The sequence below is a fragment of the Trachypithecus francoisi genome, unplaced genomic scaffold (genome assembly GCF_009764315.1).
Source record: "Trachypithecus francoisi isolate TF-2019V2 unplaced genomic scaffold, Tfra_2.0 Lachesis_group12, whole genome shotgun sequence".
Taxonomy (NCBI): Eukaryota; Metazoa; Chordata; class Mammalia; order Primates; family Cercopithecidae; genus Trachypithecus; species Trachypithecus francoisi.
Window position 1 is genome coordinate 113,292,723 of NW_022681457.1, and position 22,991 is coordinate 113,315,713.

Consider the following 22,991-nt stretch of genomic DNA (forward strand, 5'->3'; position numbering starts at 1 on the left):
TATTTTTCCTACTCTTATTTTCCCTTCACCAATTTGTCTGCTTTTTTAGAGTTTGTTTTAGTATACATGTTTGAGTCAACTTCCCTAAATTCTTTTTGAAACAGTTAGGGTAGCCTTACACAAAAACATCTTTGTGCAGCTATTTATTTTTATTTTTATTATTATTTTTTAAGATGGAGTCTCGCTCTGTCGCCAGGCTGGAGTGCAGTGGTGCAATCTTGGCTCACTGCAACCTCCGCCTCCTGGATTCAAGCAATTCTCCTGCCTCAGCTTCCTAAGTAGCTGAAACTACAGGTGTGTGCCACCATGCCCAGCTAATTTTTGTATTTTTAGTAGAAAGGGGGTTTCACCATGTAGGCCAGGATGGTCTCACTCTCTTGACCTTGTAATCCACCCGCCTTGGCCTCCCAAAGTGCTGGGATTACAGGCGTGAGCCACCGCGCCCAGCCTTGTGCGGCTATTTCTTATTTTTTTGTCTTTGCTTTAAAAAACCATGTTCTGTTGGCAGTATTGTTCTCTTGTTACTAGTTCAATCTGTCTTGCAACCTATTGACTTTTTTACCTATCTGCTACAGGGCAAATTAAATCCCAGATGTAATCCCAAACCAGGGCTAACACTGAGATATAGTATAAACTACTCCCATCTCCTTAAAGCTCACACATCAGTAAATATATTTGCTTTCTTGGGGACAGAGTATTGAGCGGTTATTCGATTATTAGAAAACACACACACGCAACTTTTACTTGGTTAGCCCCGAGCATTAGGGTAAGGTCTGCTGGCCTGCTTTTGCTTCTCTGTCCTAAGTAGAATAGAGGGTCTGATAAGGCTGGATGCCTTCACTGCCCAGCCCCTGATGTGTAATCCCCTTTATGAAAAATTGTCCTGGTTGCTACTGCCCTTTTGTCCCTCACCTGTTCCTTTTGGTTTCTGCTCCCCACTTGGTTGCCCTGAACACCAAAACAAACCCCAGGCCTCTATCACTGCTCACCCTCTGATTTAAATTTAACTTTTTATCCTGCTCTAAGTGGTAATGGTAAGAATTTAAAAAGAAAATACTCAAGTTTTGAAAGTGTTTATTGTAGAAGGAAAAGAGACATTAAATGTTTAAAACAAAACCACAATATTTTATTTTTACAAAGCAAGATGCTTATATACAGCATTCATTATTAACTATGTAACACCATCTACCTTCAGTTTTCAGCCATTTCCTATAGACAAAATTTAAAAGGAAGCCCCTTGAGCTTGTTTCTTACAAAGTAAATAAAAATAGGTATACCTGTATTAACTATGAATATCTTAAGGCAGTTTTGTGCCAGCATTCATGAGAGACTGTGTCCACCTCCTGCCGGTGCTTCATACCTTTTCAGTGCTGTACCTGACCAAGACGAGCAGGGGCAGTGCTCAGTCTGATCGCCAGACCCAGTGCCCTGGAGTTTCCTCCTTGCAAGTCCAGCCTGGGTCAGTTCACCTACAGCCGAACAATTTTTGTGTTTTAAAAATAATGTGTAGACTCAATATATTAATTTCACTGGATTTAAAAATAGAAATACCCATCTCCCACCTCCCTCCTTCACTCCTTTCTCTAACACTCAAAGGCCTCTCCTTTGAGAATCAAAATAATATGGGTCTTTTTAGCAAAGGGGTTTGTGTTTTGCCCTCATGTAGCCTAAGCATTAAAGAAGATAGATAAAGCGATCTCAAAATTATTTTCTTTCACAGACAAATCATATGGAAAAGACAAGCTACTGCTATGTCAGGGATCTTGGGCAGAGAGACCCCACTCAGTCTACCCCCTTGAGAAGGAAGTGGCAGGACCCAGTGGGTTTAAATGGTTCATCCTGTTTACTGTAACATCCTTGGTACATATGATTTTATTGTGCTCCTTGGAGACTTATTCTTTCTTTGGAGATTATAGGCTGTTTCTCAACCATACCCTTTCTAACACTCTCTTCCTGTCCTCATCTGCCCTCATCCAATCTCCAAGTGTCTCAGTTTCTGCATCCGTGCTCCACAGCAGCCTCCTTTTAAGGCTTAAAGTCTTCCGGGCGGATTTTCATCTCCACCCGTTTCAGGGAGTAGGTAGATCCATGCCAGCCGTACCAGGTGATGCCATCCAGGTGCTTGTTGTGCTCGCCCAGGCGGTAGTACACTCCATTGAGGTTGGAGTCTGTGCAACAGTTGTACCAGTAGCCACCTGGCATGAGAAACAGACCCAGTGCTAGTAAGTTGACTGTGACAGACCAGACATCAGGTAAGGAGTTAGAGCCAGCATTGGGAAGAATACCAAAGCCGGAACATCAACTGTACAGTTATAATTCACTCTTTCTCCTCAAGTGGGATTGTGGGCTTGCACCTGAACTTCTTGTTTCCGGTCCCCCCAAGTCTCACCTTTGCGGAGCTGTGCACACTTGTCCAAGCAGTTGTCATTGTCCTTGTCCTTGGTGCTGAAGGCTGTGTTGTTATGATACTGGAGGGCGTCGTTCCCCACATTGCCAGTGTAGTTTCCCAGGAAGAGGCGATAGCTGTTGAGTTCATTGCCCAGAACAAAGTGGCTATACTCAGCGTAGCGCAGGTTGCCCTCCCAGTCCTGTCAGGAGGAGCAGAGCCTTAAAGAAAGTGCAGCAGGCTCCATTTCATGCTGTCTCTGTACCCCTTCTCTCCTGACAGCCCCGTAGCCAAACATCTTTTTATAGATTTGAATCTAATAAGACTTTATTACTTGTTTACCTCCAGTTTACTACGTTAACCTGGGAATCAGAAAAGAAGGCTCGAACTTCTTTCCTGATTCACCATATGGCCTTGATTAGTCTCTCTATATTCCTCACTTTCCTGCCTATAAGGTGTAGCTGTGTTTTTGCTGAATCCCACACAGAGCTGCTGTAAGAGAAACGTGAGGATATAGTGAGTGCTTTAAGACCTTCAGCAAGGGTCCCCAACCAGTATCAGTAAGATTTGTACCTAAAGGACCTCATGCTCAGCCAGAGCAGAGACTAGTGTTCGGCACAGCTGACTGTTGGATTTGCTGTACTCTGGCCTGGGTCTCGCCTCTTCCTGTCCCACCTGCAGCCCCACTTTTTTGGCGGGGGGGGGGGGTTGGGAGGTGCAGAAAGGAAAAATAGCTATTTTTCCTCAACTCTATTATAACTTGCAGGAAAACCATCACAATGAATATACAGATTTGTCTTGAATCAGAATAGGAATGGCACCCTCAGAGTCGTACGCAGTCATGTGTGGTGGCACTGGTCCAGTCATGGGGCCCCTGGCCTTGTGCTTACCTCCATCTCTACACGCAGCCGGGTTGGCTGTCTGGAGAGCCGGTGGATGTGTTCATTCCCCAGCCAGAAGTCCCCACGGATGCTGCCAAAGCCCTGCTTGTACTGCTTCCAGTCCTGGTAGAAGGAGACAAGGCCACTTTTTCGTCTCTGGATGATGGTCCAGCCTCCACCTGAAGTCTCCATGTCACAGAACACCTGGAGCAGAGGGGATACTCTGGTGAGGGACTTGCAGGACAGGAGGCAGGAGCAAGAGGGCAGACTTCCCAACCTGTTCCTGTCTCTGCAGAGCCAGTAGATGCCTGCACTCCCACAGTCACACTGGCTCACTCGGGCAGTGATGCTGCCCCACTGCTGGTGAGCTGGGGCGGATGGTACACTGCTCTAGAAGAACGATCCAAATTGGGCCCAGGGGTGAGTGCACATGAAGCTTGAAGGGAAAAATCCAGATACTTTTTTTTTTTTTGAGGCAGAGTTTCACTCTTGTTGCCCAGGCTAGAGTGCAGTGGTGCAATCTCAGCTCACTGCAACCTCCACCTCCTGGGTTCCAGTGATTCTCCTGCCTCAGCCTCCCTAGTAGCTGGGACCAGAGGTTCCTGTTACCACACCCAACTAATTTTTGTATTTTTAGTAGAGACGGGATTTCAGCATGTTGGCCAGGCTGGTCTCAAACTCCTGACCTCAGGTGATTGATCCACCCACCTCGCCTCCCAAAGTTGCTGGGATTACAGGTGTGAGCCACCATGCCTGGCTGAAAATCCAGATACTTTTGATGCTGCCTTCGTGTTTTCTTTTCTCCTCCCTCAAGGAATAGCTGTTCTAAGACATGGCAAGAGATTTAAACTAAGTTATGTGGTGGTTATAAGAATTATCTGATCTATGTTAGAAGGCTTGGTGTTTGATAATGATTTGAAGGGGCCAAACAGATGCCTGGGTTTGGAGTGCAGGGCATAAACTTAACTGTTTGCATAGCTCTCTGGTATTTGGTGTGTTTGCTTGTGTTTTGAGTTTTCCTTTCTTTCTTTCTTTCTTTTTTTTTTCTTTAATTGAAATGGAGTCTCACTCTGTCTCCCAGACTGTAGTGCAGTGGTGTGATCTCGGCTCACTGCAACCTCTGCCTCCTGAGTTCAAGCGATCCCCCTGCATAGCTGGGATTACAGGCGTCCGCCACCATGCCTGGCTAATTTTTTTGTATTTTTAGTAGAGACGGGGTTTCACCATGTTGGCCAGGCTGGTCTTAAACTCCTGACCTGAAGTGATCCACCCGCCTCGGCCTCCCATAGTGCTGGGATTACAGACGTGAGCCACTTTGCCCGGCCCAATTTTCCTTTCTTTAAATTGTGAATGGTCCTGTTATTGCAGTCCCCTTGAGGGGGTGAAGGACAGGTATTAGGGTGTGGCCAATGACTGTAATGACCTCACCTCCAGTTCAGGGCTGCCCAGGAAGTCATCAGGAGGAAGCTTATACACTCCAGAGATGCGGTAGTTCTTCTGGTAGAGGGAAGAACAGTCGTAGATGGCGTCTACAAGAGAACAAACCACAGGGTGAACATTTAGACCCGAGGCTCCATCTGAGTTGAATGTTTAGAAACTGAGCCTTTATTTCTACCCTGAGATTCGCACTGGTGTTAATTACCCATCAGTGTCTGCATTTGGGAGAGGTGGATATCAGGAGATCCAGAGGGGGTGTATTTTGGCTTCACTGGTGGTGGAGCAGAGGGTTAGGGAAGCCCTTCACCTGGATAGCATTAGTGGGATGTTCCAGCAGGTGGTTTCAGGTTAACTCTGAAATAAATTATTCTGCTATAGCTAGGCCATGAATTCTAGAAATGTTACAGTGTATGAGGGCCACGTAACAGATACTCCTGTCAGATAGATTGAGACTTCTTAGACAGCCGCCTGTATAGCAAATCGGTCGTGAGTATCTCATAGAGTCTGGTTTTGTTGATGTTTCCTGGTTGGTTGTTTATGTTGTTGTTCAGAGGTGGTGGCTACTGCCACCTGCGACCATAATTAAGGGAGATAGAGTTTATTATATATTTTCCCCTTCCATCCAGCTAGAACCTCAAAACTCTCAGAAGAAGCTTTGAGGCCTTCCCCCCAGGAAGTTTTCTTAAAACAAGGAAATAAGAGCATCAGGCCAGTTTTTTTACTCTAGGGCCGTGGAGCTGCTACTTTATGCAGGATTTAGGCTCTGTATTCTAAATATCAAAGAGCGCTGTGGAAGAGACAGCCTTTTCTGATAGGATTCAGAGAGTGCAGCCCTTAATATCCAAGAGAAGCTTCCTGCCCGCTCTGTCTCGGGGTGCTTTTCTTGGTGACCACTGCACTGGGACCTTAGAGAAGAGCACCAAGATGGCAGATGGGAGTTGTCCGAGGCGCTTAGGTTATCTTGCAAAGCACCTTGGGAAAGGGAGGCAGAGTATATATGCCTTCCCCATCACTGTTCTTCATTTCCTCTTAGTGGTGAAAGCACCAGCTTACTGCTTCCTCTAAGGGGCTACCTTCTTATAGAATATACGGGTAACTGAGCACTTGGTCATAGAGAAGAAAAATAAAGAATGATGTCCTGGGCAAGAAGAGCAAGAGGCCTGGTGGGAGAGCTGCACTTGACCCCAAGAACCTCCTTGTGGGATGGCGAGAAAGCCTTCTGTTTGGATGAGCAGGAAGTGGCACTGTCAGATTCCTCTGTCTGGCCTGGTTTTCCACATGTCTGGTTTCATCCCACAGACCAAATCAGTACTCACTTGTCTGGAAAATGGCCTGAGAATACCTTTCTAATCCCAAGCTGAGGGCCAGGAAGTCCATGCTTAGAAAGTGATTCGTACATGTTGGTTCAGGTAACAATTTTCAAGCTTGGTTTCATGTTAAAACTTTTTCTTAATTTGAGCTGAGAGCAACCATTGACTTAGTCAATAGAAGCTGATCATGTCTTTGTTCTTCATATAGTTTATAATGGGACCAATGGTTTTTATATCAGCAAGAAATGACATGTCTATCAGATATGCTCCTTACGACTAATATTTTCCTGATAATTTCAGAAAACCAAATTTTTAATCTCTAAACCATAAATTCATGTTGACCCACCTGAGCTGAGTTAACCAAGTTGTTTTGCAAAAGAAAGATTAAATTTATCTTATTTTTGGCCTATTAAAAATCTATATTTCAGCATTGCATTTAAAAAGTCCTATATTAGGAGAAATTCATTTAAGACCATGGAAAAAAGTAGACGTGTCACAATTGAGGAACCTTAAGGAGCCATATCCTTCCTGAACACAAAAACTCTTCACATGGCTACGTGTCTCTACACTTAACTCTGAGCCAATGAGAAGAGTTATGTTTACAGAGAGAGGACACAAAATTCCACTAATGCTCCTTCCCGGTAGATCTTAGGAATACCAGAGAACTGTTTCTGGCAAAACTTTGCTTCCAGAGGAACAGCTGTTACAGTTTGGTGCTTCCTTGGAATTTCTTGAGATAGAGCCTGCAGCTATTGGTGAGGAAGTAGCAGAGCTACACCAATCAGGAAGACTTGAACCCTGCTTCTAAGACTTGCTGGGTGACTTTGGGCAAACCATGTAATGTCTCAGCACTCCAAGACGATAGGCTGAAACATTGTGTGGATAAAAGAGACCTGTGAAGGTATGAGGTAAACTTACACAGCATTAGCAGTCAAAGGAAATACTGCATAAGCCTTTACTAAAGGGAAAGTACACCCCCAAAAGGGGCCCCGGTAGTGGTTCTGATGACCAGGATATGTAGAAGCAGTGCTGTAGGTGGTGAGGCACTCCACGCTCCCGCAGGGGACTCGTCTCCTTACCTGCGGAGGTCTGAGTGACCGTCTGTGCCGCCTGCAGCTGCATGATGTCGATTTGGTTGTTCATCTCGGAGTACTTGCTCTCGGCATCTGTGAGCCGCGACTCCATGCGCTTGCTGTTGCTCTCCAGCTCCATCACCTGCATGACCACGCTGACCCAGTCCCTTTCCTGCTTCTTGTTCAGTTCACTCAGCAGGCTGCTGAGGTTGGCGACTTGGGCCTTGAGCTCCTTCACCTCCTCACAGCAGGTGGCCGCTTTGAGCTGTGCTGGTGTCTTGCGCTTAGAGGGCTTCTGCAGCCATGCTGGGTGGCTGACAAAGGCCACGATGAAAATGCAGAGCCAGGTCACAGCTGAGAGAGGCTTTTTCAGCATCTTTTGTGGGTTTGGGTGAGGAAGGCTCTTCCTTCAGGGGAGCCTGGAGGTCTGCAAAGCTGCAGCAGGCTGACTGAACCTTACGCTTTCACTCTGAGGGCCTCGCCACTTTGTTGTTTTCTCTCTTTTCCTTGCTCTTTGCTAGCCTTTCTCAAAGCTTGAGTCTGACAGGGGAGCTGAATGGATAGCCTATAGCTTTCCTTCCCAAGCCCGAATGCTCCACAAGTCAGCATCTTAAATATTGTTTGCTGCCTGTACCTCCACCCCCACCATGGCCGCACCGGGCTTTAGCCCCTCCCAGCTCATCTGGGAGGGTCAGGTGCCTGTTGGGTGAAGTCAGCGGCAACTTAGGCCAGAGGAGGGGAGGAGGGAGACGGGGCGAGTCTTTCTTTCCTTGCCTGTGCAGTCTCTGGGCTAAGACAAGAGGACTGTGAATTTGTGTGTTTCCAGTTTCGCCTATTAGATTATGCCCCTGCCAGCCACTGGCTCAACTCTATCAGCAAGCAGGGCAGGGTCAGAGGAATTTCCAAATTCTGTTCAAAAGGTTATATAACCATGGTGTGAGCATTAAGGTAGGCAAAAGAGACACTACTCACCCAGGGAGGCCTGTTAATGTAATCCATGCTGTTTATATGAGGATCTGGTATATTGTGACATTGTGCTGAATATGCTTTTAACTAGGTTGATTATTCCCGTCTCTGATCATCATTTAGTATTTTATAAAATCCTTACTCAACCTGGATCTAACACTCTCTCACATTTGAAATCTTCCAACTTAGAAAAGTTCTAGAAATAGAAGAATAGAGTAAATATCTTAGGAAGCCAGAAAAGAACTTTGTAGCCACAGGGTTTGGACAGTTGTCTTTTTACATGCTTTCTCCTCCAACAAAGAGAGGGCCAGTATTAGCATCTCACACTTGACATTTTGCAAGGAGGTGTCAGAAGATAGGAAAACTCCGCAGTGCCAATTGTGGTTCTGGGATTGGTCACCCATGCTTCTGTCGGGTGTTAGGCAGGACAGAGAACAGGCCCATCCTTGGCCCGTGGCTCAAACTTGGAAAATATATTAAAATATAGAGGAAAAAAAGAATCCCTATCACCTAATAAATCCATATCTACAGTCTCATTTCCCTCTTTCTATGCTGGTGTGGTTTGCAATTTGAAATTATTCCTCCTCTATTTGTGTATGACTTTGTATCTAAAAAACATGAATATTGTAATTTTTCATGTACTAGATATGAATGACACTGCTCTTTTGAAAACAAATGTGAAAAACATGGAATTTCAGCAAACATCCTTAAAATAAGCTTTTCACTGAGAATCTATACAAAGGTTCCTCTGTCCTTAAAACAGTAACTCTGTCTTTGGAACATACAATTGCCATTTCCATGTTATGGAGCCACTCAAGCAGTTACTTGTACTGTTGTAGTCAGCGTGGGTCCTTCCCATATAAGCCTGATGCCTGACAGCTCTCCTCCCATGCCATAATCCCCCAGAGCTCTTTTCCAGTCAGGGCTTCTAGCTCCTCAGGAAGTAATTTCTGTTCAGGCAGCTGGAGTTATTGAACAATTTTTTTTTTCTCGGAATCAAAAAGTGGTAGAGGATCAGGTGGATCAGACTTTGTTTTCTCACATCCCCAGCCTCCTTTGCCTGCTAAAGGGTAAGGATGTTACTGATACCCTTATAGCAACTTGGCATTTTAATCAAAAGATTCTGTTGAGAATTGGCGCTGTATGCCAGTCTCTGCTCTCTTTTTGCAAATGTCTAGCCAGGCTGGGCACCGCAGCCTTAGCTCCATAGCATTCATTTCACTAAGGAGAATCTGGCCCCAAATGTTAGCATCCTACAAGGTCTGCTAAAAAGGGGGATCTTCAAGTGAGTCTCTGGCCATCAAATGACACTGAGCCTAAACCACATGCCACAGAAGTGCTTTGCACCATACAGTCATGTATAGCAGGGGTCCCTAATCCCCAGGCTGCAGACCTGTACTTGTCCGTGGCCTGTTAGGAACAGGGCCACACAGCAGGAGGTGAGAGGCAGGTGAGCGAGCATTACTGCCCACGCTCCACCTCCTGTCAGATCAGTGGCAGCATTAGATCCTCACAGGAGTGTGAACCCTGTTGTGAACTGCGCAACTGAGGGATCTAGGTTGCACGCTCCTTGTGAGAATCTTCAGTACTGCCTGAAGATCTGAGGTGGAACAGTTTCACCCTGAAACCATCCCCCATTCCCCACCCCCGCCCTGGTCCATGGAAAACTGTGTTCCACGAAACCAGTCCCTGGTGCCAAAAAGATTGAAGACCACTGATGTATAGCATCCCGTGTGACCCTGCTGTCTTGGAACTCCCATATAACAGTGCAGCAGAGAAAGCACAAAAGCACAGTGGAACTTTGTGGAGTTCCATCCTGCTTCTGTTTATTCTTCCCAGTAGCTCACCCAAACAGGAAAGTGTTATGAATTGATTCTTCTATCTGGGCAGAAAATGAATTAATCATTCTTATTTGCACCTCATGTAACAGTCCCTTTTAGGAAAGGTAGGAGTAGTTCATAAGTTTGGATCGGAAGCATCTAGCCTTATAGCATGAGTGTCTGGTCTTTGACATTTATTTTCTGGAAACTTATTTCTAACATAAGGCAATACTTGAAGACAGAAGACAGAAGCTCTTGAATTGCATAAGCTACCCAAATGTCAATACTCACCCCCCTCCAGTTTTGAGGAAAAGTAGCTAATTAAGGATATTTCTCATGCCAGAAGATTATCTGTTTTCTAAAACATTCGCAACCTTATGATGTCCTAGATTCTGAATATCTAAATGAAGGAAAAATAAGTCCTTGTTTTGAGCACAGCTAAGCCAGTAGAGAAAACCATGAAGGATGTGGAGGACTAAAATGGTATTGCCTTCTCTGAAAGAGGCTTTTAAGCCCTTTTTCTGCCTTTCAGTGAGCAGAGTGACCATAAAAATGGGAATTAACTGAGAAAATCTGGAAAACCTGGGTTGGATACTATTTAGATTTTCCTTTTCTCCGTTTTGCTGGTGTTGAAAGAGGGCTAGCTTGGTGCTCCTGGAAAAGATGTTTATGAAAATTAAGCTTATGTTCTTAATGAAAAATGTCAGTGAGGTTATACTCAAACTGGAGATTCTCAAAGAATCAGTGTGTTTGGGCCGCACTGCCATAGGCTGGCACCAAGGTAGTCTGAGTGTCACAGGGCAGGGGAGCATCTAGGGGTGGTCTCTCCTTCTGTCCAGAGAGGAGCATCAGATCTCATTTGCTTGAAAATACCCCATTGGAGAGACTGCTCCCCACTCTCAGCTTGTGGAATGAATACATCTCAAAAGAAGCTGCCTTGCTGTTAGTTTTAATTGTGTACCTCGAAGGAATATTTCACTTCTTCTGAAGTCTTTAAATGAACCACAGCCTGCCATACTCTATACAACCATTGAATCTCTGCCTTTCTTTTTCTTTCTTTCTTTTTTTTTTTTTTTTTTTTGAGACGGAGTCTTACTCTGTTGTCCAGGCTGGAGTGCAGTGGTGCAATCTTGGCTCACTGCAAGCTCCTCCTTCCGGGTTCACGCCAATTCTCCTGCCTCAGCCTCCCAAGTAGTTAGGACTACAGGTACCTGCCACCACACCCAGCTAATTTTTTGTATTTTTAGTAGAGGCGGGGTTTCACCGTGTTAGCCAGGATAGTCTTGATCTCCTGATCTGGTGATCCACCCGCCTCGGCCTCCCAAAGTGCTGGGATTACAGGCATGAGTCACCACACCCGGCCAGATATCTGCCTTTCTGACACTCCATCCCATTCCTATCTCAACTGAAAGCCCAAGTCCATCACAGAAAATAATTCCATCTTTTCCCTAAGCTTTCTAATTTGCCACTTCTACCAAAGAATGTGTCCTGAACCTATTAGAAGTCTTTTCTCTCAGGCCTTCTCTTAGAGGCCTGTTTCGTTTTGTTTTGTTTTGTTTTGTTTTGTTTTGTGACAGGGTTTCACTCTGTTCAGGCTGGAGTGCAATGGGGCAACCATGGCTCACTGCAGCCTCAACCTCCCAGTCTCAAGTGATCCTTCCACCTCAGCCTCCCGAGTAGCTGGGACTGCAGGTGTGTATCACCACACCCAGCTATCTTTTTTTCTTTCTTTCTTTCTTTCTTCTTTTTTTTTTTTTTTTTTTTTGTAGTGATGGGGGTCTCACTGTGTTGCCAGGGTCTCGAACTCCTGGGCTCAAGTGATCCTCCAGCCTCAGCCTCTCAAAGTGCTAGGATTACAGGCATGAGCCAGCACACCTGGCCAGAGTCCATTTTAAATTATGGAATATAGCAAAAAAAAAAGTCTCTCTCTGATTTCTGTCAGGACTTTATAGCTCTGTTAGCCACCATTCAAGTTGCGGAATCCAGTGATAATGCTGGCCCAGCGTCCAGCAGTCTAGACAGCTGAACTGACAGTGTGACATGTTAGGATGGGAGACACAGAGGACAAGGAGGGCCTCCCAGAGAAGTGATACCTAGGTTTTAAAGAAAAAGGAGGAAATAGCCAGGAAGGGGAGAGGATGTTGTGAGCAAAGGTGCAGCTATGTGAAAGACTTGGACTAGTGGGAGAATGTAAGCATTCTTGGCCTAAGGGTCAAGGGGAAGAAGAATGGCAGCAGAAGCTAGAGGTGGAGGGGGGCCATGCCCAGGGAGCCCAGGTGAGGAGCGGGACTGATCCTCTGTAGACATGGGAAGGAATCCTAGAGGTTTTTCTCTCTTGTTCCATTGTTTTCCTGAGTTCCACCAGGAAACTGGCCTTTGTAATTGTCAAACAAGTTTTTTTTTAGAGACATAGTCTCATTTTGTTACCCACCCTGGAGTGCAGTAGTACAATCATATAGTTCGCTGAAGCCTGGAACTCGTGAGCTGAAGCAGTCTTCCTGCCTGAGCATCCAAAGTAGCTGGGAATACAGGTGCACACCAACACACCTGCCTGTTTTTTCGATTTTTTTGTAGAGACGGAGTCTCACTATGTTGAGGTTGGTGTGGAACTCCTGGCCTCAAGAGATCCTCTCATCTCAGCCTCCCAAAGGGCTAGGATTACGGGCTTGAGCCACCACACACAGCCTGAACAAGATTTTTTCACTGCAGATTAATGATTTAGAACGTGAGAATTTCTTAAAATTGTAATGCATTCACATTAAATATGCTGATGGGGTGATTTGGCATTAGGATTAAGGAGGTAGTACATGCAGTACTTGAGTTCTTAGGCCTAGAAGCAGACAAATCTGGATTCTAATCCCTCCTTAGCACTTGGTTGCTGTGTGGCCATGGGCAGATTACTTCTCTGAGTTTGCCAACCTGTGAAATGGAGATAAAAATCGAAACTGTCTCATACCACAGAGTTTTCATGAGAATTAAAGTAAATAAAGCAAAGAGTTAAATAACTAAGGTATTTTTGGATAAGGAAAATAAATTTGGAGGAGTTACACTCTATATACCAAGATTTATCATAAAGCTACAGTGAGTAAGGCAGTACAGTATTGACATAGGATGAACAAATGGAACAGAATTAAATGTCTGGAAACAGACCCACATATATAGAGATACTTACTTTATGTATGTATTTATTTATGTATTTATTCCTTTCCTGTCAAGCCATGTGATATAGACACTCAATATGTGACAAGGTAGCACCAGAGAATGGTGAGGAAAGGACTGCTAAGTCAGCTCAATAGCCTTATGGGGGAAGAAAAATTTTTTTTTCCCCTCAGTGATCCTTTTTCTGAAAGAAAAGGCTGTTGATCATTACCTCACACCACACACAAAAGCTAAAGTCCAGGAGATTCAAATTCTTAAGTGTGAACAGTAAAACAATAAAACTTATAGAGGATAACATAGGAGATTAGGTGATTAGCTTCTTGAGATAAGCAAAGATTTCTTAAACAAGATATAAAAAACACCAGTCATAAAGGAAAATATTAAGAAATGCAATAAAAGTAGTCATTCTATTCATTGGAAGACACAATGAAGAGAATGAAAAGGCAAGAAATATTTCTATTATCTTCAGTATTGTATATGTATTATAGCCAGAGTGTATAAAGAACTCTTATCAAACAATAAGGGGGAAAAAGGTAGCACAATTAAAAGACTGGTAAAAGAAGCCAGGTGCAGTGGCATGTACCTATAGTCTGAGCTACTCGGGAGGTTGAGGTGGAAGAATTGCTCGAGCCCAAGAATTGGAAACCAGCCTAAGCAACATAGACTCTGTCTCAAAAAGAAAAAAATAAAATGTCGACAAAAGATGTGAACAGGCACTTAGTTCACAAAGGTATCCAAAAGGCTTATAAATATATGAAAAGCTACCCCATCTCATTAGTCATTATGGAAATAAAAATTTAAATCATAATAAAATGCCACTGCACACCAACCAGAAGGGCTGAAATGGAAAAGACTGAAAATAACAAATGTTGACAGAGATGTGAAGCAATTGGGCTTTTCATGTCCTATTGGTAGAAATGTAAATTGGTAAAGCCACTTTGGAAAACAATCTCAGTATCTTATAAAGCTGAACATATCCTTACATGGAACTCAGCAATTCTGCTGTAGATATTTTCCAACAGAGGTGCAAGCACACATGCTCCAGAAGACATGGACAAGAGTGTCCGTGTAATACCCCTCGAAATAGCCAAACACTGAGAACAAGCCAAATGTTCCTCTGCAGTAAGATAGATAAATGGTGGTGTACTCACACTGGGAAATACTGTTCAGCAATAGAAAGGAAAAGCTGTTGTTATGTGCAGCAGCCTGGGTGCATCTCACAAACATAATGTTGAATGTTTATATAATAAAGCTCAAAAAATGAGCAAACAACCCCATTGTGTTAGAAGTCAGAGTAGGGTTTACAAACCTCTGGGGACACAGAGGGGAGCAGTGATTGGGAGGGGCTCAGTGCTTCTGAGCTGCTGGCAGTGAGTTGTGTTCTGTTTCTGGTCTGGGTGGTAGTTACAAAGGTGTCTTCACTTTATGATCATTCATCAGACTGTACACTTAGGGGTTATATTCTCCTATATGTATGTATACTTGAGTTAGGATGTTTGTGTAAAGATAGATAATGCACGGCCGGGCGCGGTGGCTCAAGCCTGTAATCCCAGCACTTTGGGAGGCCGAGACGGGTGGATCACGAGGTCAGGAGATCGAGACCATCTTGGCTAACACGGTGAAACCCCGTCTCTACTAAAAATACAAAAACTAGCCGGGCGAGGTGGCGGGCACCTGTAGTCCCAGCTACTCGGGAGGCTGAGGCAGGGGAATGGCGTAAACCCGGGAGGCGGAGCTTGCAGTGAGCTGAGATCCAGCCACTGCGCTCCAGTCCGGGCGACAGAGCAAGACTCCGCCTCAAAAACAAAAAAACAAAAAAAAAAAACAAACAAAAAAAGATAGATAATGCACAAAGAACACTTGAACTAGTATCTGACACAGTCAGTGTCTAGCAAATATCAAGTAGTAGTATACCAAGTAGTAGTATTGTATTATTTAGAACACAATTGTTGTCTCATCGTAAAAGTCTTTGCCGACTACCCTAGTCTAACATAAATCCCCATGTTTTTTCTCTAAGCACTCTGTTCTCTTCATGGTATTTGCCACAAAAGCACTTATTTCAGTTTGTACCTTTTTTTTTTTTTTGAGACGGAGTTTTGCTCTTGTCACCCAGGCTGGAGTGCAATGGTGCAATCTCAGCTCACTGCAACCTCCACCTCCCGGGTTCAAGCAATTCTCCTGCCTCAGTCTCTTGAGTACCTGGGATTACAGGCATGCGTCACCATGCCTTACTAATTTTGTATTTTAGTAGAGACGGGGTTTCTCCATGTTGGTCAGGCTGGTCTTGAACTCCCGACCTCAGGTGATCCACCTGCCTCGGCCTCCCAAAGTGCTGGGATTACAGGCGTGAGCCACCGTGCTCAGCCTCAGTTTGTACTTTTTTGTGTATCTACTTCTCTAAACTGTAAGCTCTGTGAATGCAAAGAATATATTTGTCTTATTTTCCACAGTACCTCTAGTATCTAGTACTTAGCATAAAGCCTAAGACAAAATACGTACTAAATTAGAACTTGTCAAATGAAATGATGAATTCCAAACAGAAGGTTCTCTTGCCCCTAAATATCTATTATGGAGACTTATAGTCTCTTTCCATGGACGTTTCCAGTGTTTCACTGTGGTAAGGTCTTCATTGTAGGGCATCACATTCTGTCCTGCATGGGGCCAGTTTTCCTTCTTTAGGTGTTAGTCATAGAATCAAAGAAAGTGAAAACTGGGAGAGGTGAGATCCTTTGTTTCAACCCTCTTTTTAATTTTTATTTTATTTGTTCATTTATTTTGAGATGGAGTCTCGCTCTGTCGCCCAGGTTTGAGTATAGTGGTGGGATCTCAGCTCAGTGCAACCTCTGCCTCCCGGATTCAAGCAGTTCTCCTGCCTCAGCCTCCCGAGTAGCTGGAATTACAGGTGCCCACCACTACATCCAGCTTCAACCCCATTTTTTAAATCAATAACTTGAGGTAGCTTCCTTATTGTATAATATATTGTATACATATTCCTAGACATCACCAGGCTGTGTCTCATCACTTTTTTACTTATGAAGACAATGAACAAGAGGACCACAGAGTATCTGGGATCAGGTTTTATCCCTCTCCTGTTTATTCCGGAAGCCTGTGTAAATGACATATCTGATTACTTCAACCTGCACTGGCCCAAGGGGCCACATGCAACAGCTAATGTTGACAAAATGAAGGAAGTAACATGTCCCCATAAAAACTGCCTTATTTCGGGCAGGCAAGGTGGCTCACCCCTGTAATCCCAGCACTTTGGGAGGCTAAGACGGGCGGATCACAAGGTCAAGATACTGAGACCATCCTGGCCAACATGGTGAAACCCTGTCTCTATTAAAAATACAAAAAATAGCTGGGTGTGGTGGCACACTCCTGTAGTCCCAGCTACTTGGGAGGCTGAGGCCAGAGAATCACTTGAACACGGGAGGCGGAGGTTTCAGTGAGCCGAGATCGCACCACAGCACTCCAGCCTGGTGACAGAGCGAGACTCCGTCTCAAAAAAAAAACAAAACTGCCTTATTTCTGGGCAGCCGTAGTCTCCATATTTTATCCCCAGTAACCTAACAAAGCTTATCTGTCCCCAAAGGGGAATCAAATGTCCATTATATTGCAATTTCAGTAAATCACCCTTAGCTAAAGACAAGACCTTGTCAGGGGTTGCAGGACAAGATCACATGTCCACCCCCCAAGCTGCTCTCTGAATTACAGAGCTTCTCTTTGGGTTAGACACCTCCACCCTGACTTAGGCACTACAAACTGGAAAACAGGCCTGGTCATTCTTTAAGAATGTTAGAGGATTTGTGCCAGTTATGCCTGAGCAACCAATTAATGGCAAGGGTGACTGAGTTTTACAGTCTGCAGGCAAGGGACTAAATGGCAAAGAAAATCCACTCTTTGTCTTAATTCTAAACACATGTTACCAAGGTGTCACTATTGTGTTGCTTGAAAGTATGAGTCCTGCTTTTACAGTTGTTTCCTGGCTTCCAGAAAAGGTATGCGGTCCTTTTCTTTTTCTGTACCTCTGCTGGGAGAAAAGGCAGTCAGTCCACAGAGGTGAGGTTTTGCTCACAGCAAAACACATTCCAGGTCGGGTGCAGTGGCTCACTCCTGTAATCCCAGCACTTTGGGAGGCCAAGACAGGAGGATTGCTTGAAGCCAGGAATTCAAGACCAGCCTGGGTAACATAGCAAGACCCTGTCTCTATAAAAAATTGAGTGGGGCATGATGGCATGCACCTGTGGTCTCAGCTACTCAGGAGGCCAGGGCAGGAGGATCCCTTGAGTCCGGGAATTTGAGGCTGCAGTGAGCTATGATCACACCACTGTACTCCAGCGTGGGCAACAGAATAAGACCCTATCTCAAAACAAACAACCACATTCCAAACTTCTGGGTTCGTGCTGACTTCAGAAGGGCCAGTGTGCCTCTAGGAATCTGTGCCCTTTGTAGAAAAGCTCCACGCAGCAAAGAGTTGGAAAATAGAGCAAAAGTAGAAGCAGATTGTATCTTTTGCTGTAGCCCATCTTTTTTTTTTTTTTTTTAATTGCCTTTTAGATTCAGCCCGAGAGGCCAGATCTCTCACCAGTCATCAGTAGAGCATGCATTTACTTCAGCTGCTGTCAAGACTTCCCACAGGGTCACTGTAATAGCTTGCCTTTGTAGAGTGTCTTACGAACCCCGGGGAAAGTTCTTCAGTGGAGCAACCTTGCCATCAGTGAGGAATTGTAAGAAGAGAAGAGTTCTGGGGTTTCTCCTAAAGCTGGCCAAAAAGACAGAGGGGCTTTTGTTACAAAACCAGACCCTTCTAAGTAAGGGGAGAAACTTGCTGTGTTTTAGTGGTATCCCTAAACTCATCTACAGAAGCTAGCTTATCCTTCGGACTACCTGGAGATTTAATGGAACTGCTCTTATGCTGACTTAGAGAAACTGCTTCTGGTTTTTATACAACACTGGGGGAGGGAAAGAAACTGCTGGCAGTTACACTGTGTCCCAGTGCTGTGAAACCTTGAATTATACGCTGCATCCCAATTTCAGAGATGTTAAGGTGTAAAAAAAATGTGTGTCTTAGAACTAATTAAATCTAGTAGGTGCTGGACTCTGTCTCATGGCCACCTCTGACTGTTCATCCAGTGACGATAGGATGTATCCAGTAGGGGCACCACTGGTCTCTCCAAACAGTTTTGTACTTTTCACTGGCTGTGAATCCTGGTAATCCAGTTATAGAGTGCCACAGTTCTCTTCCATAAGGCTTCCATTACCAAGAAGGTAGGCATGGTTTTTTCTTTTCCCTGAACCCAGAATGGGCATCATTATTCCTACACTGTGGCCCAGACTCTTAATAGAGTGGAAGACCAGTTCACATCTGCTTCTACAATTAAATGTGAAGAGTTAGAAGCTGCCAGCTCATTTAAGTTTTATTTCCAACTTTATCCACATAGTGGACTGAGTCAGAGTTCTTGGACATTCAGAAGCCAAGAAATCAGGACTTTACCCAAAATATCAACTCAGTTTTGAGTCAAGAGAGATGAACATTAGCTTTGGAGTCACTCTATCAGCCTACCCCTTTTGTCCTTTTCCCCATCCTTTTCCTGACTGCTGCTTCTTTCTGATAGTCTCTCTCAAAGCTCTTCATTTCTCTCTGGATGTGAAGAAGCAGAAAGGGGGAGAAGAACCTGCAGGCATCACCAGAAAAGGAGCAGTGCTCATTGTTGTAGAATAAAAAGATAATGGCCAATTTGTCAAGAAGTGTTGACAAGAAAGATAAAGTTGAAAGTAATTAACTGGCTGACATGCTGGGAGCGATGTGCCTGCCAATAGCTCCCTAAATCAGCCAGAGCCTTGGAAATGTGACAGCCATTCATCATTGAAGCTCCTCGGTTGCAAACCCAGCCAGCGAAAGTCGTGTGCTTTGACATTCTGGGGTTGTGCACCTCTCTCTGCCTTATTCTGGGTTGTGCTAAGGTACCTGGGCCCTACATCCAACCAGGAGATGCCAGGAGACGGTGAGTCAAATGGGCCAGCTTGCCAGCTCATCCCTGGGCAGTATTTCTCTCCGGGGCTGGGCACTAGGATTCCCAGAGCTGACTTTGTAAACTTCTGCAGGACAGTTCCCTTAGCATAGAGAGTGCTGAATGTGAGCTCATCAGCAGCACTCCTGGGGACCTGGTATCTAACAAGTGCTGCTGCTAACCAGCCATGGGATCTTTCAGTGGGAGGAAATGGGCATGCAGCCAGTAAAAGCAATTATGAAGACTGAATGGAGTGGAAATGTGAAAAGGCAGCATACAAAATTGTATATATGCTTTTATCACCAATATGTATAAAATATGCATCTATGCAGAATATGCACAGGTAAAAGTATCTTGGAAAGGTGATTATATTATAATCAATTTCTCCATTTTTTTCTGTTTAAAAAGTGATACTTCCAGCCGGGCACGGTGGCTTACGCCTGTAATCCTAGCACTTTGGGAGGCCGAAGTGGGCGGATCACCTGGGGTCAATAGTTTGAGACCAGCCTGACAAACATGGAGAAACCTCGTCTCTACTCAAAATACAAAATTAACCGGACGTGGTGGCGCATGCCTGTAATCCCAGCTGCTTGGGAGGCTGAGGCAGGAGAATCGCTTGAATCCAGGAAGCGGAGGTTGCGGTGAGCCGAAATCGTGCCATTGCACTCTAGCCTGGGCAACAGCAGCGAAACTCCGTCTCAAAAACAAAACAAAAACAAAACAAAAAACAACAACAAAAAAAAGTGATACTTCCACTCACCAATCTTGAAAAGATATTTTTTTGCACACGCGCCCCCTCCCCCCATGCATTTCCTAATAACAACTGTTAACTATTCTACCCTCTTTATTCCAAGGGCTCACACCTTCTCACATACAGATTTAGCGTGTCCTTAGGTACTATTACAGACAAATCATTTAAACTGTGACCAGACAGAAAGAAGGATGAAGACATAGTAAGAATTCTTGTTATTCTTGGGCCACTCTAAGCCTGAGACATCAGGAATCTTTTGTTTTGTTTTTGGAGACAGGGTCTCACTCTGTCACCCAGTCTGGAGTGCAGTGGTGCAATTGTAGCCCACTGCAGCCTCACACTCATGGGCTCAAGCGTTCCTCCCGCCTTAGTCTCCCAAATAGCTGGGACTGCAGGCACAGATCACCTCACCCAGCTAATTTTTAAACTTTTTGTAGATTTGAAGTCTTGCCCGGGCTGGTCTTGAATTCCTGTCCTCAAGCAATCATCCTGTCTCAGCCTCCCAAGATAGTGGGATTACAGGCATGAGCCACTGTGCCTAGCCAAGGAAACCTATTTTGACTGTCTGAAGCTGGCCACCTCTGTTGCACCAAACCTGTTTTATCTTGGTGCGTTAGGTCCCTATGAGCTCCAAGGACACCAAATGCCCCAGCTTTGAAACCTTGTAATAGGGCCAGCCTTCTCTTAATATGTAAAGTTCTTTTTCCTAAGTTCTGGCCCTGCCAGACCCAGAGGTTCTGTCTTCATCATCTGATTCTGGCTTTGTCTCCCTTCACTTCCCCTCCTGTCTGCATTCTAGCAGCCCTCTCGACCTTCTGCCCTGTCACTTTTCAAATGTTTTCATTTTGCCTCTGTCTGCATTGCTGTCCTTTCACTTCTAGATTAGTCTGTTCATTCTTGAGTTCCCCAGACCATTCTCCTGTTCCCAGATTCCCAAAGTAGCTTCCTGATAAAGACATCAGGGCCTAGCCAACCCCAGATCTTCCTGGCCCTAGAAGGAATCAGATTATTTGGTTTTTAATCCTGTGTTGGGCACAGAGCTAAGCCTCAGTGCTAGGAGAAGTGACAGGAGGATCTCAAGCAGTTACCACTCTGTGAGAGAAACTGCTTGATACAGTGGTTAGGACCCAAAACAGTGTTCAGGGTGGCCTCAGTGTGGCTGGTTAGGCCACTTCAGTCAGACCTGTCACAGCCCCATCAGCTGTGATGCATATGTCACCAGCCTGGGGCCAGGGGAATTCAGAGAATTCTTACTTGACAGGAACCAAATGAAACGCAGACTGTAGTCTGCACTAGAAATAGACAGGAGAAAGAAGGCCCACGGGCATCTGGGAAGCCAGTGGGTGTGTTCTCATACATTCCTGATGGGAGCACTAGGGAAGCCTGAGTGTTCCCCCAGATGTGCCTGCAGATGCTCCTTGCTGCCTGAGGACTTTCTGACAGGCGCGGCCGTGTGTGGAAGAGTCTTGCATTACTTCGCTCTGAACAGCCCAGAGGTCACACGGCACCAAGGCTGAGGGATGAGGGCGATAACCAAGTGGGCCACTCGAGGTACTACCAGGCCAAGTTACTGTGGACTCAACATCTGTCCAGAAGCCTGTGGAGCCATGACTGAGGACACTTCCAGAGACAGTGTTCTCCAGGTTTCTCTTCAGGTGGCAGGAAAGGCGTTTAGACTGCTTTGCTGTGGGTCAGCATTAAGTCCTTGAGCAGTTAATGACCCACGCTTGCGGTCAATCTCATCCTCCTCCAATAAAAGGCAGTGAGGGGGCTGGGCACAGTGGCTCATGCCTGTAATCCCAGCACTTTGGGTGGCTGAGGCAGTTAGATCATTTGAGGTCAGGAGTTCAAGACCAGCCTGGCCGACATGGTGAAAACACGTCTCTATACTAAAAATACAAAAATTAGCTGGGTGGTAGTGGCACACACCTGTAATCCCAGCTGCTCAAGAGTCTGAGGCACGAAAATCCTTAAGCCTGGGAGGCAGAGTTTGCGGTGAACCGAGATTGCGCCACTGCATTCCAGTCTGGGCGACAGAGTAAGACCCTATCTCAAAAAAAAGCCGCTAGGGAGAGCCTGAAAGGAAAGGGCTGTGGGGAGGCAGCAGGCCCCACTGCCCATGTGAGCTGCTCTACTGTCACTCCTGACAGGGCCTCTGCTGGGGGAAGCGCCTGCACAGCCGAATCACCTGCTGCTCAGCTCACACGCTTGCCCTGCCTTGGGAATGAGGTTTCTGGATAGTGGGGTTAAGATGCTTGGCATAATGGTGTAATGTTTGCTATGGGAAGGCAGCAAGGCAATTTCTTAGTATTAGTTCTGCTCAGCTCTAGAAAATGTTTTCCTTAATTGCCAAGAACTTTCCCAACTCCGTTCAAAACTCGAATTTGATTAAAGGAGGCTCTGCAATTCAGCCTCCTTGAATCAAAATTCAATCTTGGGCTGGGGTGGGGAGAGTGAAGAATGAATGAGAATGAGTATGTCTGTACAGTGGCCTCCTTCTGCTCCTGATACACAGATTCACCATGTTCTCCTTTCTACCTCTCTTCATTGTCTTCCTAACTCCAGGTTCAGTTGTGGGCTCTGGGTTCTATTATGCGAATAGGCAGTTTCTGTTTGTTCTGCAGATTCACAACTGTATGATAACAACTGGATGTTATCATTGGAAAATTGAGTAGAATACCAACATACTGCACACCTGTGTTAGGGAGGCAGTGGGAATCACTAGTTTAGAAAATTCTTGGGACTCAGTGCTCTTTTCCTTTGGCCTCAGTGTGTGTCAAAAGGAAATGGGAAATCTGGTTGACCTGTCATTTCTGCACACTGTTGTAGGCACGTTGCTGGCAAGCCTCAGTCTCTCTAAACTTGTTTGTGTTCAGATCTTTTCCACCAAACCAGCATCAGCAGGGTCTGGTTTGTGGTGTTAAGTATTCCTCTTCTGTTGGACTGGGGCTTTGAACAGTTTGCCCTTTATAAGCCTGCAGCATTAATAGGGAAAGACTGAGGGACACACAAGGGGGTGTTTATAGAATGGGCTTTATAAAACCCCCAGCTGCCCTGTAAAACAAGAGTTTCTCACTAAGGGGGCTTTTGAGCAAAGGCGATTTCTTCACAGGAGCTGAACATACAGTCTCTCCCTTCAGTCTCATAAAAACCACATCTCAGTAGAAAAGGGACATAATTCAAAGGACAGCTTTGTA

General features: G+C 45.1%; 2 protein-coding genes across 6 annotated transcripts in view; one reads left to right on the forward strand and one right to left on the reverse strand.

The window, feature by feature from the left end:
• Positions 1-22,991, forward strand: part of MTOR (mechanistic target of rapamycin kinase) — a 153,018-nt gene that overhangs the window by 66,945 nt on the left and 63,082 nt on the right. The window lies entirely within an intron of this gene.
• Positions 1,058-7,758, reverse strand: ANGPTL7 (angiopoietin like 7). Its single transcript, XM_033228388.1, has 5 exons — positions 7,094-7,758; positions 4,696-4,796; positions 3,277-3,471; positions 2,390-2,588; positions 1,058-2,195 (listed from the first exon to the last, which is right to left on the reverse strand). Exons 1-5 carry the CDS (start codon positions 7,461-7,463, stop codon positions 2,026-2,028), a joined length of 1,035 nt encoding a protein of 344 aa, XP_033084279.1. The 5' UTR covers positions 7,464-7,758; the 3' UTR covers positions 1,058-2,025.

What these genes read in the sequence shown, in the direction of transcription:
- ANGPTL7 (XM_033228388.1), bottom strand. Translation starts at nt 7,463, where the DNA reads ATGCTGAAAAAGCCTCTCTCAGCTGTGACCTGGCTCTGCATTTTCATC. An exon ending in GGTCACTCAGACCTCCGCAG is followed by an intron (nt 4,797 to 7,093) that starts GTAAGGAGACGA and finishes GTTCTCTTGTAG; the next exon opens with ACGCCATCTACGACTGTTCT. An exon ending in GTGTGCACAGCTCCGCAAAG is followed by an intron (nt 2,196 to 2,389) that starts GTGAGACTTGGG and finishes TTCTCATGCCAG; the next exon opens with GTGGCTACTGGTACAACTGT.